General features: G+C 39.3%; 1 protein-coding gene across 1 annotated transcript in view; it reads right to left on the bottom strand.

Annotated features, from left to right (window-relative positions):
* LOC123770248 (uncharacterized) overlaps window positions 1-16,840 on the bottom strand; it is a 327,397-nt gene that overhangs the window by 84,603 nt on the left and 225,954 nt on the right. The window contains exon 29 of the mRNA XM_069339624.1: window positions 2,685-13,102. Coding sequence (XP_069195725.1) covers window positions 2,685-13,102 — 10,418 coding nt within the window. The remainder of the gene's footprint in view (window positions 1-2,684; window positions 13,103-16,840) is intronic.

Genomic DNA, 16,840 nt, shown 5'->3' with positions numbered 1-16,840 from the left:
CTTAGTTCTGGGACTAGTCTAGTAGCATACCTCTGGACTTTTTCCAGCTTCGTCTTGTGCTTGACAAGATACGGGCTCCATGCTGGGGCCGCATACTCCAGGATTGGTCTTACATATGTGGTGTACAAGATTCTGAATGATTCCTTACACAGGTTCCTGAACGCCGTTCTGATGTTAGCCAGCCTCGCATATGCCGCAGACGTTATTCTCTTTATGTGGGCTTCAGGAGACAGGTTTGGTGTGATATCAACTCCTAGATCTTTCTCTCTGTCTGTTTCATTAAGTACTTCATCTCCTATTCTGTATCCTGTGCCTGGCCTCCTGTTTCCACTGCCTAGTTTCATTACTTTGCATTTACTCGGGTTGAACTTCAACAGCCATTTGTTGGACCATTCACTCAGTCTATCCAGGTCATCTTGTAGCCTCCTACTATCATCCTCTGTTTCAATCCTCCTCATAATTTTTGCATCGTCGGCAAACATTGAGAGGAACGAATCTATACCCTCTGGGAGATCATTTACATATACCAGAAACAGTATAGGTCCAAGGACTGACCCCTGCGGGACTCCACTTGTGACGTCTCGCCAATCTGAGGCCTCACCCCTCACACAGACTCGTTGTCTCCTGTTGCTTAGGTATTCCTCTATCCACCGGAGTACCTTCCCTCTCACTCCAGCCTGCATCTCCAACTTTCGCACTAGCCTCTTGTGTGGCACTGTATCAAAGGCTTTCTGACAATCCAAAAATATGCAGTCTGCCCACCCTTCTCTTTCTTGCCTTATTTTTGTTGCCTGGTCGTAGAATTCAAGTAACCCTGTGAGGCAGGACCTGCCATCCCTGAACCCATGTTGATGCTGTGTTACAAAGTTCCTTCGCTCCAGATGCTCCACTAGTTTTTTTCGCACAATCTTCTCCATCAGCTTGCATGGTATGCAGGTTAGGGACACTGGCCTGTAGTTCAGTGCCTCCTGTCTATCCCCTTTCTTGTATATCGGGACTACGTTAGCTGCTTTCCAAGTATCTGGCAGTTCCCCTGTTGCCAGTGATTTGTTATACACTATGGAGAGTGGTAGGCTCAGTTCTCTTGCTCCTTCCTTTAGAACCCAAGGGGAGATTCCATCTGGGCCTATAGCCTTCGTCACGTCCAACTCTAGTAAACACTTCCTTACTTCCCCACTGGTAATCTCAAACTCTTCCAGTGGTTCCTGGTTAGCTATTCCCTCACTTACCTCTGGAATTTCTCCTTGTTCTAAGGTGAAGACCTCCTGGAATTTCTTATTCAATTCCTCACACACTTCCTTGTCATTTGTAGTGAATCCTTCCGCCCCTATCCTTAATCTCATAACCTGTTCCTTTACTGTTGTTTTTCTCCTAATGTGGCTATGCAACAATTTAGGCTGAGTCTTTGCCTTGCTTGCGATGTCATTTTCGTATTGTCTTTCTGCCTCTCTTCTCATCCTGACATATTCATTCCTGGCATTCTGGTATCTTTCTCTGCTCTCCAGTGTCCTGTTATTCCTTGTGTGTGTGTGTGTGTGTGTGTGTGTGTGTGTGTGTGTGTGTGTGTGTGTGTGTGTGTGTGTGTGTGTGTGTGTGTGTGTGTGTGTGTGTGTGTGTGTGTGTGTGTGTGTGTGTGTGTGTGTGTGTGTGTGTGTGTGTGTGTGTGTGTGTGTGTGTGTGTGTGTGTGTGTGTGTGTGTGTGTGTGTGTGTGTGTGTGTGTGTGTGTGTGTGTGTGTGTGTGTGTGTGTGTGTGTGTGTGTGTGTGTGTGTGTGTGTGTGTGTGTGTGTGTGTGTGTGTGTGTGGTGTGTGTGTGTGTGTGTGTGTGTGTGTGTGTGTGTGTGTGTGTGTGTGTGTGTGTGTGTGTGTGTGTGTGTGTGTGTGTGTGTGTGTGTGTGTGTGTGTGTGCGCGCGGGCGCGCGCGCGTGGGTACCTGTGTGCGTATGTGGGCTAGGGATAGAGATAGTGAGTGAGAAAGTGAATGAGAGAGAGAGAGAGAGAGAGAGAGAGAGAGAGAGAGAGAGAGAGAGAGAGAGAGAGAGAGAGAGAGAGAGAGAGAGAGAGAGAGAGAGAGAGAGAGAGAGAGAGAGAGAGAGAGAGAGAGAGAGAGAGAGAGAGAGAGAGAGAGAGAGAGAGAGAGAGAGAGAGAGAGAGAGAGAGAGAGAGAGAGAGAGAGAGAGAGAGAGAGAGAGAGAGAGAGAGAGAGACAGACAGACAGACAGACAGACAGACAGACAGACAGACAGACAGACAGACAGAAAACGGCGGCAGTTTTCAACAGATATCACGATTTGTCTAGATATGATCTAGGTATGTTCAAGTGAGGATTCCACACAACATATTCTATTACTGGACCAACATTAGTGGCCTAGAATATTACGATAACCACCCTGTCCAGGTTCCTGGTTTATATTAATGTAACCTTAACTCGCTAATGGTGTTAGACAAACAGATTTAATAAGGTAAATGGAATAAGAGGGAATTAGAGCACAATCGATGCAAATCTTCGAATTTGTGGAATGCGTTCCAGCAGGAGATAACCAAAAACTGAAACAAATTTAGTTTGTCTCCAGTATCTATGAAATATGATAACAAAATAATGTTGTTATTAATATCAGTCAAACTTTATTATATAAAATTACTAATATCAAGGTGAGGGGGGGAAAATAAATGACTTGTACTCACATGCTGCCAACGTGGTGGTGAAGAGTGAGGACCGCCGGGTGCAGAGACTCTCTCCAGATGACCATGGTGCCTTCACTGATGCTGGAGACAACTGCCTGGTAGTCCCTCATGAAGTCTCCGAAGCTCTCCTTCTCACTCTCCCACACTGCTTGCAGAGTTTGCTTATTGAGCAGGACGTCAGCAACAGTTGGAGCCTCTGCTGACACCCAGTGTTTGAGGGCTGATGCGGTGAAGGTTGCATCACGCTGCCAAGCCTTCACCATTTTATCTGCAGGTGAGGTCAACTGGGCCCACAAACTGCTATCACTATAGTCCAATGACGGATCATATTCTACGATGAACTGGAGGATATCCGACGTTAAAAGCCTCAGACCTATTGCACAATCTTGGCTCCGCTTGCCAAATCTTTTGTGGTCTAGTATAGCCCCAAGCTCTAGTGGGTTATGCAAGCCAATTCTAATTCTCCCTTCTTCATATTCTTCTTGAGATTTTTGCCCAACATCTAAATACAAAAGCAGCTCGGGTAAATGCTTGTTTATGTCTGTGCCAATCTTCCAAAAATCTTCAAATTGTTCCGAGTTTCCTTGTAATTTGAGCTTGACTAAATTATCCCGTGAATGGATGCTGCCTTTGTAGCTATAACCCCACTGACTCTGAGGGGCTGAAACTTTAGCCGCAAAATTATATCCACTATCATTTGTAGTCACATCAGTTGAGATTTGCAAGTTGTGCCACGTTTCCTGAGATAGACTCCAGTACCCGAGTGTGTAGTGTGCTGTAGTGAGCACCGACTCCACCACCCTTGCACTCAAGCTAAGGAGGAACCCTGAGGCGGGTTGTGAGATGCTGACTAACACACTGTGCTCGTTGTTGTCTAAGGCCGGATGTACCTCAAGCACCAACTCAATATCTCGCTCAGCAGAATTTCCATCTCTCAGTTCTGCTATGCCATACAGTGGTGAATTTCGCGCCTGGGTAACATTACCTTGGAAGATGATGTCCTTGATATCAGGATGACTCAAGATCGTCTTTAAATAATGCTTCGTGTGTCCAAACAAAGAATTGTCAACATAATTTAACCTTAAGGTGAATGGTACTTTTTCAGTCTCATATTCATTCCAAGCGAAATATGACAACATTTCTAACTCCCTAAAGCTATGAGTGGCATTAGCTTTATAATGCAGCTTGCGAGTAGGCAGAAGCAAAGTGATATCACCGTCGTATGTGCTGCTGAGGAGCCCAGGATCCATCTCCAACACAACTTTGTAACCAATTTTTCGTCTGTTTAACTCAAATATTAAACTCTCGTTCCAGTGCAGAGAACTGAGAGAGAAAGTTCCTTCAACGTGAAACTGACTTTCTGAAACTTCCGCGGAGAGTGATAAATGGCGGCCTGCTTCAAGTATTTCTTGACGTGCATGGAAACCGTAAGTTTCCCAAGAACCATCTTTTCTGAGGGCAAACCCGAATTGAAGACCGTAGTCATTAAGCTCCTTGGTTGTCTCCAAGTTAAGAATCAGGAAACCTGGATATCGTTTGGGAGTGGTGATTGCAAAGACTTTGTCTGACCCCCAACCTACGTGAGCCTTAATTAGCTCCTCTTTGTCAGTTCTCATCGCAAAATAAATTCTTTCACATGGTTTGTACTCAAACTCTGTCAAGAATAAATCAATACCAAAAGTATCTTTAGGATAAAATTCAACTTGCAATGATAATCTTATAATTTTATGGAACTGATCAAGTGCTCGTATAATAGTCTTTATGCTATTTTCATTAAGTCTTACTACAAACTCTACTTGAACTGCATCTGTATTCAACGGAATTGCTGCTGATAAAGTAATTCCTACTTTGCCAACTCGCAGTTCAAATATAGACATCATTGACGTTGTCTCCATATGAAAGGACATTATTTCATATTTTTCAAATGGGAGGTAAATACTGAATTGCATAACTGGGTAACGAGCATTAAGCTCCATCCTGATAATAATACCCACTTTTCCTCCTGGGTATTCCAGCAGCACGCTGAAGATATTATTGTTCATGGGATCAAACTGAGGAGTCACCAGAACAATCTTCTCGTAACCCTTAAACGGTGTTGTCAGAGAGACAGAGACACTTCTACCCATTACTGAATCTGGGGAAGAATGAACCTTAAAGATGATTTCCTTATCGTTCTTCATTCTAATGTACACAGCAATGTCTTCAATAATATCTGTCCACACTATTCTTATATTAACCTCTTGTAAAGCTTCAAAAGATGTTTTCAACTTCCAGGAAAAATATTTATAGTTTATGTGTTCTAGTGTACTACTTATTCTTATCTTAAAACAGTCACTTTTTAATTCGATATTGAAATTTTTGTCTTCAGTACCCAAGTAAGAATAAAGAGCAAATTGTAAGTTGTCATAATAAAGCGTAATTGTATGTCTGCTTCTCCAATATTTACTGATTTCTATAAATAAATCTGTATGTTTTAAAAGATATTTGTTATACACCGTTATACTTAAAACCCTTGAGCTGTATCGGTCGGAAAACTCAAATGAGAAAATAGTAGATAACTCTGGAATAACACTATCTACTGTCATTACTATCTTAATATTTTCCTCATCAAACTTGGTCATCAGAGATATTTTGAGAAGCTCTTCTCCGTCTTGTGTGAGAGATGCGAGCAAGGTGGTGTTGGAGGCCCCACTCCCAAGCTCAGCCTTGGCGGCAACTTTACCTCCTCCTGCGCCTCCTGTCATCTCACCCTCGAATCTAATGCTTAAGGATTCATTTTGAACATAGTCAAATGTTCCTGTTACGAGTATATTTTGGTAGGGAAGCCAAGGAGAATTAGCAGTAAGCTGTAGAGTGCGGTCACTGAGGTTCACGTGCAGCTTCACGATGTGCTTCTCATCCCCGCTGTCTAGCTTAAGGCTCCCGGTAATGTTATGGAGCCAATGGAAGTTGGTCTTTAAGGAGTGCGCACCCAGCCAGTCTGATGTCACCTGAACCTCGCACTTGGCCTGATGCAGCTTCCTCGTGTACTGCAATATTCCCGTCACGTAAATATCCTTCAAGCCGTAAGATATTCTAGAGTCCAGTGAAAATGAAAACTTTTGTTGAACCATAAAATTCACATTAAAGGTGATCTTTTCTATATATGGCGAATTAATTTCACCTCCAACCGTAAACTTCTCCAAATTAAAATCTTCAGGCCAAGTCAAAAGCAGTGTGTGTCTCATTGATGGGTCTGGATAAGAGAAGGAAATTCTATTGGATGTTCCAGTAATTGTAATCCGGATATCAGCAGCCCAGTCAGGTGACTTCCATGCTACTTGTCGAGTAGATGATCCCTCAACCGGAAATGTTGTTTCGTATGACAACTTGTATATTTGCTCCGCTCCTTTCGATAAAATAAATTCTACAATTCCTTCTTCTAAGAACATGTTCAGTAATGAAATTTTGAACGACATTTGATACGGGATGTTGGTAAACTTATCCTTATAAACAACAGCCAAAGATGCCTGACCATTCTTGGTACTACTGCTCATATTAACATTATATTGTAATAATTCTTGACTTTTGAACTTCAAAAACAGAGCTGATGAAGCCTCAATGAATGTAAAAGCTTGAACATGATCAGCAGAAATAGTGAAGTTTAGCGACTCTAGCCATTGGTCTAAACTTTCAAACCTTATGTGCAGTTTCCCTTGTCCACTATTTGGATTAATCTGATAGTTGAGGTTAATGGTTAGTGGAGGAATTGACGGTGGGTAGACTAAGGATACTTGTGTGTCCATTTTCATCCAAATGTTGGAGGCTTCCATTCTCCATATAAAGTCTCCTAAAGCAGGAATATCCACGGTAAACTTCCCACCTGTGACAGACAATATTCCCTCTATTACAGTGGTCTTACCATTACTGATGACTTTACTTCTGAACTGGTGCCCTTCTAATCCCAGATCGAGAGCAGCGTCCAGTGACGTAAAAGATTTAAGAGGAGTTTGTAATTCAATTTCAGATTTTAATTCCTGTCCATCATATATATAGTCGAGCCTGGCGAGCACAACTTCCAAGTTGTTCTCCTCGTATCTACCAAGCAACTTGAACTGCACTGGAGAGTAAATGAGTGTTAATGATGCATTTATTGAATCCCACTCTAGAGCAGCGCTATACATTAACTCTTCACTTTCTGTTCTCAGAGAAGTCTTGAATATAACTTCTTTCAAAAATTCCCATGGAGTATACACTTGTATTTCTAAATTCCACATTTCTGCTTGAACATGAATTCTTACTGAGCTGTTTTTTTGCCAGGATAGATTTGCTTTAATTATGTATAAACCATTTTTGAACCCAGCAGAAGACTCAAAGACAATTTCTTCATAGCCAGAAATTGGTGTTTTTCCAGTTAGTGTCAAAGCAAATGTTGGAGAAAGTTGATAGTCGCCCAGTATGCTCCATTCATCGTTATTGTGAACCAAGGACAACTTAATGTGACTTGGATTAAACTTTAAGGAAACAGAGAGCCGCTCTATTGCTGTAAAAGGTGTGGTCAAGGCACCGTGAAGGTCAAGCTGTTCGTTCTTCAACTTGAAGAAGCCAGTGAGAGTGATCCGCTTACTCCAGTCAACAAAGACTGTGAATGTAAAGTCAACAGCTGATTTCTCGTACGAGAATTCCCCATCGTAGCCAATGAGGAGTTGAGGCAGGGATTTAAATGGTGTAGATATTTCGATATTGATCTTAACACGATTGTTATTGGTCATGCCTTTAACGGCGACTGTTAGTACATCTCCCCATTCAAAGGAAGCCGAGGCCAGATCGGTCATACTATTCATTCTATAATTTAAGAAATTTGTTAAGTCATACATGGCCTTCACAATAATTGGAGTGCGTGGATTATCAGTGGATTCAAAGCGAAACTCTAGCGAAGATTGCTCTATAATGAGTTGAACCGCAGCATTTACTGTGTAGACTGTTTCCCCTACAGTTATGTGACCAATATAATTGATATGACCATCATGTTCGGAATAGGAAATATTTGCTGTCACTGGCTTTGTTACGGAGCTAGTTAGACTCAGCTCAAGCTGGTAGCCATCACCTCGTGGCGCTAGAGCAGAGGTCAGATTGAACTTGTGCTCAGCCCAAGACAATTCAAGAATTATTCTGGAGACGTTCATATTGACATTAAATACACCGATTTGGCCGTACTTGGCGCTCGAGTGGATATGCTGTGTATCCAAACTAATGGTAAAGTGGAAAGCCTCGTAGCCAGTAACTGTAGCGAAGACTTTACCTTCATACACGTTACCACGTGTCCCAAATGTCATTTTGAGAGATCCTTCCTTATCAAATGCATTCATAAGTGCAGAAATTTCGACCTTGTTATCAGTAATATTGTCTACGAACGTAGATTCCATACTGAAGGTATGGTGATTCACACCAATGTCAAAAGATATACGAAGCTCGTTAGACTCGGAGAGAATATACTGGGCTCTGATATCTAATTTGTTAAACTCGATGAATGGCGTTGTTAGCAGGAACTCGAGCTGCTTAGAGTTGACGTTGTCCTTGGCGATCACCTTCAGTTCTGAAGTGTGTTCGCCCCAAGCACAGCTTGCCTCAAGCTGCAATGGACTCTTAATGAAAGACCAGTTCAACGCTGCGTTTACTGGCACAATAAACGGTGATGCTACAGAGGCCGTCGCTGACCCCACTGCTCCGTCTGGGCCTACCTGAAGGCCGGCCTGTAAGGATGCCTCTTCAACCGCTCCACTCACATCAATCTCAAAGGCTTCTTTCAATTTGTAATTGAAGTCAATGTTAAATGTAGAAATTCCTTGTACTGGAATATTCCCAGTTAATGAGAATGTACCAATTTTACGTTTAAGTTTTGAATTTAATTTAATATGGAAGATATCAAGACCATATTTATACGAGGCATCAATGCTGAATACGCCTGTATTGTATTCTGCCTGTAGATGATGAGTCAGTGTGTAGGGGGATCCAAAAACAATATTTACTTTCATACTTTCCAATACTTTCCTGGCACCATTCGGCTGGATATCAACTGTAGAGTTGAATGTTATAGTTCCCATTTGCTGTATATTTATATTGATCTGTGCAAAGTAAGCGGGAGCTGTGTGGCCAACGCCCCAAGTTCCATCCACCTCTTCATAGTCGGGAATGTTCGTCTTAATCACAAAACTTCCTGACAACTCTCCTGCTTTATCTTTTACAAGCTCAAAAACTGCATTTACTTTCCAAGTTTCAAATTGACAATTTATCTCTAGGGAAGTGTCAAGGATATAACCGAGCACATAAGAGGTGTTCTTCAGCACAGGTTCTTCAGTGGTTAAAATGAGACTGAAGTTTGCACGTGTCAAGGCACGACCAGTGGAGAAGTGACCAATAAAATTACAATCTGTATGACGGCGCTCAAGACGGATCTCACCATCATGGAAGAGGTCAAAAGGCATGATTGCCTTCAAGAAATATTGACCGAAATCCAACAGTGTCATGTCACAGTTTAGAATGAGGCTTGCGTTTCTGTCTAGGACTACAAATGTGCCGTCTATTCCCAGACTTCCTTGAGAGGTATTAAGTTGAGCCGCTGCAACAGCGAGACTTCCAAACTCGTACATCAATGAGGCTGAGATATTACCAAACATATCTGAAGGGGATAACAACACGATTTCCGTCTTTTGACGTGTCCAGGGTTCATGATCATGGTTAATATCAATCCCATACAAATGTCCTAAAGAAACTGCATGGATATGAGCTTCATAGGAAGTTTCCTGGGTGTCTGAATCAGGATAACCGATACCAATGTCCAAACTCTCATATTCCTTGAATGGTGTTAAGAGATTCAACGTGAGAACAGACCTGCCATCTTCCCTATGCGAGAAGCCCTTGAGCTGAAACTCAATGTCATCTTGCACACTGATAAGTTTAATTTTGTGATTATCACCTTCATGTTCATGGTCCAGTTTGATGTAGTATTCATGGGACGAGTGGAGGCTGGAGATTAAGTCAACTGTTATAGAGAAGGAACTGTTCGTCTTGTGGAACGCCGCCCTGCCGTCAGCGTCGCCCAGCGTTGTTCTTACTTTAAGATAAGCTTCGTTTTTGTCCCTGAGATCATAGGTTGCTAAGAGCTCAGCGTGATCAAATGGTGCGTTTGTTGTCAGAAGAAACTCCACGTTTCCATGAGTTACGTTAGTTTGTAATGATAATTTTATGTTTAATGGTGACCCAAACAACGAATGGAAGTAAGTGACTTCTGTCGGAGTTTTCTTTAAATCATATTTGACTTCAAGTGAAAATAATTTGTTTTGATTGACTTCAAGGAACACTTCTTTGCTATGTTCCGAGAAGGAATGCTTGTACAAGAAATGTGTTACATTATAATTTACTTCATATGCTCGAATAAACAGAGTATATTTCTCTATTTCGAAATCCGTTGAAAATTCCACACCCAACGAATGATCCGGATAAAGATGTCCTTCTATTTTTATGCTTGACGTCAACAGGAATGAGTATGGGAAGTCTGCACTTGAAACGTTGTAGTTATACATTAAGCCATAAGTTTGAGCGTAATAGTCACGTAATGCATTAAAGGAATCTTCTTTAAGGTTATAGCTGAAATTGAAGTCAAATATTGTTTCTGTGCAGTCTGCTTGAACGTTTAAGCTTATTGATGACTTTGTTAAAGACTTATCAAGCATACCTTCAAACTTGGCACAAAACTTTGGAACTTGTAATGCCATTTTAACTCCCCATTTATCTTCTGCGTTAATATTCATGGATACGTCTATATTTTCTAACCCTTTATAGGGAACTTGAAGCTGTATATGTGATTCGGATAAACTTGCTTTCACATCGGCTCTAAACCATTCTTTTTCATCATTTAGATCAACCACCAAATCAGATTGATATTGATCTTGAGTGAAAGAAAAATTTATTTTAGCATCAGTTTTCACGGGAATATAAATATGATTATCAACTTTCACTATTATTTGGCCGGTATTGTGTGGTTCTTGAGACACATATCTTAAGCTGCCGACAAAGTTCTCGTCGTTAACCCTTAACTTGGCGTTTGCTGCCAAGTCTTTCCTTTGCAGCAAGATAACTTGGCCAATTATTTTCCTGACTGCATCAAAATCTGAATTGATATTAATGCTAAACTGCTTCTTTTTTCTTTTTATATTCCAATTTATGTTTCCCTGAAGAACTTGGAATCTATATCCGTCGCCATCAGTAATCTGAACATTTATAGAAACTTTATTATTGAAGACCTGAATTGACATCTCAAACTTTTTAGATTCACCAGGAATAATGTAACTATTGAAAAGCTTGTCCACATCATTATAGAGGATGAACAAAGAGTAATGAGGTTTATGAAGCCCAAAATTAACTGAAAGTTTGCCCTGGTAGATTTTGTGTGAAATATTCAACAACAGACTAATGTCTTTTGTGTCTATCAATTTTTCTTTGTAAATAAGGTCATATTGATTTAAATATTTTACAATGAAAGAAGGATGAAAATCAAGTGAGCCATTTAATATAGTTTTGTAATGCCAATGACCGATATGCACAAGTCCATGAAGGTGAGCTCCAATAAACTCATTCGTGGCATTCATTCCAATATCTAGTTCAGCCCAGTATTTTTCAAACCCTTTAAAATCAGAATCCAGTTTAAAAGCGCCACTGAAAATATAATTCTCGATATCTGTGAGATCGGCTGTGAGCCTCAGCTGACCATTCTGGACCGTGCTGCTCGTCTCCGCTAAGACCTTTACAGTCAACAAGGCATCAAAATTGGGATAGACTGAATCAAATTTACTTGCCAAGATTAGAATGTCGTCTTTATGTTTTGTCAACTTAAAGTAAAGATCTGGGATGGTGCTGTTTCCCTTCTCGTATTTCACTTCCAGTCCATAGACTAACTCTGAAGCACCAACTTTGCCTTTGAAAATCAAGCCTTCGAATACAGATGATGTTATTAAAAATATATATTCATTCCATTTCACTTGAAAGTTCCCTCTGAACTGAGAGTCAATGCTTAGTTTAGAATCAAAATTAACTTGTGAGCTTGCATGGTGAAGTGTAGCGCTGATCTCTAGCTGTTCAAAATCCTGCTTTAGCCATCCCTGCTTGTACATTAAAGTACTTGTACCTCTGAAGTAGAATATATTGTCACTTGACGGGAACATGGCACCACGACTGATTTCTAAGAGCACAAAGTTTTTCGACTCCAGACTGTGCTTCCACTTGATGTCAATTTGGTCAAAGAGGGAGGACGTGGCCTCCAGCACGACGTCAGACTGGTACCATCTGATGGGATCTTGTGTCTGGACTTTGAGCCTCATAACTGAAGCTTCATCAAGTAATACGTCAATTGCAGTATTTTGTACAGAATCCACCATTTGTATTGTAACATCAACTTTGATGCTTTTGGTCCAAGGAGACATGAAGTGAAAATTAGAGTTAACAGTTTGGGTAATATGGTCTGGTTCCTGAGGCGTCGGTTGTGACCTGTTCAGCGATGATAAAGGCTCATTCCTATTAAGTTTATAATCTAATTTAAACATCTGGCTATCCCAAAGTCCAATGAGTTGAGTACTGAACATATTATGTTCTTTAATGTGCGAAAACGTTAATTCCAGTTTGTGATCAAAAATGTTATCCACGGAAAACTGTCCCGTTGCTGTTACTGGAACAAAATTTTCATCCCATTCGGTGTCAAAATCAAAGTTAATTTTTAATCTATTGACAGAAAGTTGAAAGTGATCATTGAAACTGTTGCTGGTGATATTGTGAATTAAATCCATCACAACTTGAATCTGATCATGTGAAAAATATAAATGGGCCTTAAGATCATTGGGATCCGCATATGAAGCCTTTAATTCAGCTGTTATTGAGTTTATTGGGTACAAGAACGACCAGAAATCAAGAGTAGTAATGAAGCTGTCTTCATTATAGGAATTTGTCACATTGAGGTGCAGGGGGTCAGTCCAAGGAGTATCCAAGTCGAGACTGGCAAGAAACTTGCGCGTGCTTGCCTCCAGCTCTTCCTTCATGGATAATGTAAGTGACAACTTTCCCACCATACCTGCCAGAATTTGAAAGTTTAGGCGGTTTTCAGAGGTATCAGACTCTACATGCAGCTGGAAAGGTTCTGCTAACAAGGGAGACTGAAGATCTAACTTGATATGTGTAGCTTGCTGGTTGCCAGGCTGGCCCAGACTAGTGACCCCCTCAACTTGCCAGGGAGCGTGAGCTTGTGTCAGGGCCAGGCTGGCACCCGTCACGTACTGCTCACCATCATACTTGTGCTGCAAGATAAGTTGCGAGTCACAAGTACCTCCATTTTCATACACCAGCTTAACTTCCAAGTTGTTGACGTCACTTAGCTGGACATCACCACGAACCTGTTAGAAAAATTATATGTATTATATATATATATATATATTATATATATATATATATATATATATATATGTCGTACCTAGTAGCCAGAACTCACTTTTCAGCCTACAATGCAAGGCCCGATTTGCCTAATAAGCCAAGTTTTCATGAATTAATATATTTTCTCTAAATTTTTTCTTATGAAATGATAAAGCAACCCATTTCATTATGTAAGAGGTCAATTTTTTTTATTGGAGTTAAAATTAACGTAGATATATGACCGAACCTAACCAACCCTACCTAACCTAACCTAATCTATCTTTATAGGTTAGGTTAGGTCAGGTAGCCGAAAAAGTTAGGTTAGGTTAGGTTAGGTAGGTTAGGTAGTCGAAAAGCAATTAATTCATGAAAACTTGGCTTATTAGGCAAATTGGGCCTTGCATAGTAGGCTCAGAAGTGAGTTCTGGCTACTAGGTACGACATATATATATATATATATATATATATGTCGTACCTACTAGCCAAAACGCACTTCTCAGCCTACTATGCAAGGCTCGATTTGCGTAATAAGCCAAGTTTTCCTGAATTAATTTATTTTGTCTAATTTTTTTCTTATGAAATGATAAAGCTACCCATTTCATTATGTATGAGGTCAATTTTTTTTATTGGAGTTAAAATTAACGTAGATATATGACCGAACCTAACCAACCCTACCTAACCTAACCTAACCTATCTTTATAGGTTAGGTTAGGTTAGGTAGCCGAAAAAGTTAGGTTAGGTTAGGTTAGGTAGGTTAGGTAGTCGAAAAAACATCAATTCATGAAAACTTGGCTTATTAGGCAAATCGGGCCTTGCATAGTGGGCTGAGAAGTGCGTTCTGGCTACTAGGTACGACATATATATATATATATATATATATATATATATATGTCGTACCTAGTAGCCAGAACGCACTTCTCAGCCTACTATGCAAGGCCCGATTTGCCTAATAAGCCAAGTTTTACTGAATTAATATATTTTCTCTAATTTTTTCTTATGAAATGATAAAGTTACCCATTTCATTATGTATGAGGTCAATTTTTTTTTATTGGAGTCAAAATTAACGTAGATATATGACCGAACCTAACCAACCCTACCTAACCTAACCTAACCTATCTTTATAGGTTAGGTTAGGTTAGGTAGCCAAAAAAGTTAGGTTAGGTTAGGTTAGGTAGGTTAGGTAGTCGAAAAAACATTAATTCATGAAAACTTGGCTTATTAGGCAAATTTAGCCTTGCATAGTAGGCTGAGAAGTGAGTTCTGGCTACTAGGTACGACATATATATATATATATATATATATATATATATATATATATATATATATATGTCGTACCTAGTAGCCAGAACGCACTTCTCAGCCTACTATGCAAGGCCCGATTTGCCTAATAAGCTAAGTTTTCATGAATTAATTGTTTTTCGACTACCTAACCTACCTAACCTAACCTAACCTAACTTTTTAGGCTACCTAACCTAACCTAACCTATAAAGATAGGTTAGGTTAGGTTAGGTAGGGTTGGTTAGGTTCGGTCATATATCTACGTTAATTTTAACTCCAATAAAAAAAAATTGACCTCATACATAATGAAATGGGTAGCTTTATCATTTCATAAGAAACAAATTAAAGAAAATATATTAATTCTGGAAAACTTGACTTATTAGGCAAATCGGGCCTTGCATAGTAGGCTGAGAAGTGCGTTCTGGCTACTAGGTACGACATATATATATATATATATATATATATATATATATATATATATATATATATATATATATATATATATATATATATATATATATGTCGTACCTAGTAGCCAGAACGCACTTCTCAGCCCACTATGCAAGGCCCGATTTGCCTAATAAGCCAAGTTTTCATGAATTGATGTTTTTTCGACTACCTAACCTACCTAACCTAACCTAACCTAACTTTTTCGGCTACCTAACCTAACCTAACCTATAAAGATAGGTTAGGTTAGGTTAGGTAGGGTTGGTTAGGTTCGGTCATATATCTACGTTAATTTTAACTCCAATAAAAAAAAATTGACCCCATACATAGAGAAAAGGGTTGCTTTATCATTTCATAAGAAAAAAATTATAGTAAATATATTAATTCAGGAAAACTTGGCTTATTAGGCAAATTGGGCCTTGAATAGTAGGCTGAGAAGTGAGTTCTGGCTATTAGGTACGACATATATATATATATATTATATATATATATATATATATATATATATATATATATATATATATATATATATATATATATATATATATATATATATGTCGTACCTAATAGCCAGAACGCACTTTTCAGCCTACTATGCAAGGCCCGATTTGCCTAATAAGCCAAGTTTTCATGAATTAATTGTTTTTCGACTACCTAACCTACCTAACCTAACCTAACCTATCTTTTTCAGCTACCTAACCCAACCTTACCTATAAAGATAGGTTAGGTTAGGTTAGGTAGGGTTGGTTAGGTTCGGTCATATATCTACGTTAATTTTAACTCCAATAAAAAAAAATTGACCTCATACATAATGAAATGGGTAGCTCTATCATTTCATAAGAAAAAAATTTGAGAAAATATATTAATTCGTGAAAACTTGGCTTATTAGGCAAATTGGGCCTTGCAAAGTAGGCTGAGAAGTGCGTTCTGGCTACTAGGTACGACATATATATATATATATATATATATATATAATATATATATATATATGTCGTACCTAGTAGCCAGAACGCACTTCTCGGCCTACTATGCAAGGCCCGATTTGCCTAATAAGCCAAGTTTTCATGAATTAATGTTTTTTCGACTACCTAACCTACCTAACCTAACCTAACCTAACCTTTTCGGATACCTAACCTAACCTAACCTATAAAGATAGGTTAGGTTAGGTTAGGTAGGGTTGGTTAGGTTCGGTCATATATCTACGTTAATTTTAACTCCAATAAAAAAAAATTGACCTCATACATAATGAAATGGGTAGCTTTATCATTTCATAAGAAAAAAATTAGAGAAAATATATTAATTCATGAAAACTTGGCTTATTAGGCAAATCTGGCCTTGCATAGTAGGCCGAGAAGTGCGTTCTGGCTACTAGGTACGACATATATATATATATATATATATATATATATGTCGTACCTAATAGCCAGAACGCACTTATCGGCCTACTATGCAAGGCCCGATTTGCCTAATAAGCCAAGTTTTCCTGAATTAATATATTTTCTCTAATTTTTTTCTTATGAAATGATAAATCTAACCATTTCATTATGTATGAGGTCAATTTTTTTTTATTGGAGTTTAAATTAACGTAGATATATGACCAAACCTAACCAACCCTACCTAACCTAACCTAACCTATCTTTATAGGTTAGGTTAGGTTAGGTAGCGGAAAAAGTTAGGTTAGGTTAGGTTAGGTAGGTTAGGTAGTCGAAAAACAATTAATTCATGAAAACTTGGCTTATTAGGCAAATTGGGCCTTGCATAGTAGGCTGAGAAGTGAGTTCTGGCTACTAGGTACGACATATATATATATATATATGTCGTACCTAGTAGCCAGAACGCACTTCTATGCCTACTATTCAAGGCCCGATTTGCCTAATAAGCCAAGTTTTCATGAATTAGTATATTTTCTCTAATTTTTTTCTTATGAAATTATAAAGCTACCCATTTCATTACGTATGACGTCAATTTTTTTTTATTGGAGTTAAAATTAATGTAGA

Source organism: Procambarus clarkii, chromosome 42 (genome assembly GCF_040958095.1).
Source record: "Procambarus clarkii isolate CNS0578487 chromosome 42, FALCON_Pclarkii_2.0, whole genome shotgun sequence".
NCBI lineage: Eukaryota > Metazoa > Arthropoda > Malacostraca > Decapoda > Cambaridae > Procambarus > Procambarus clarkii.
This window is presented reverse-complemented; position numbering and strand designations above follow the sequence as displayed.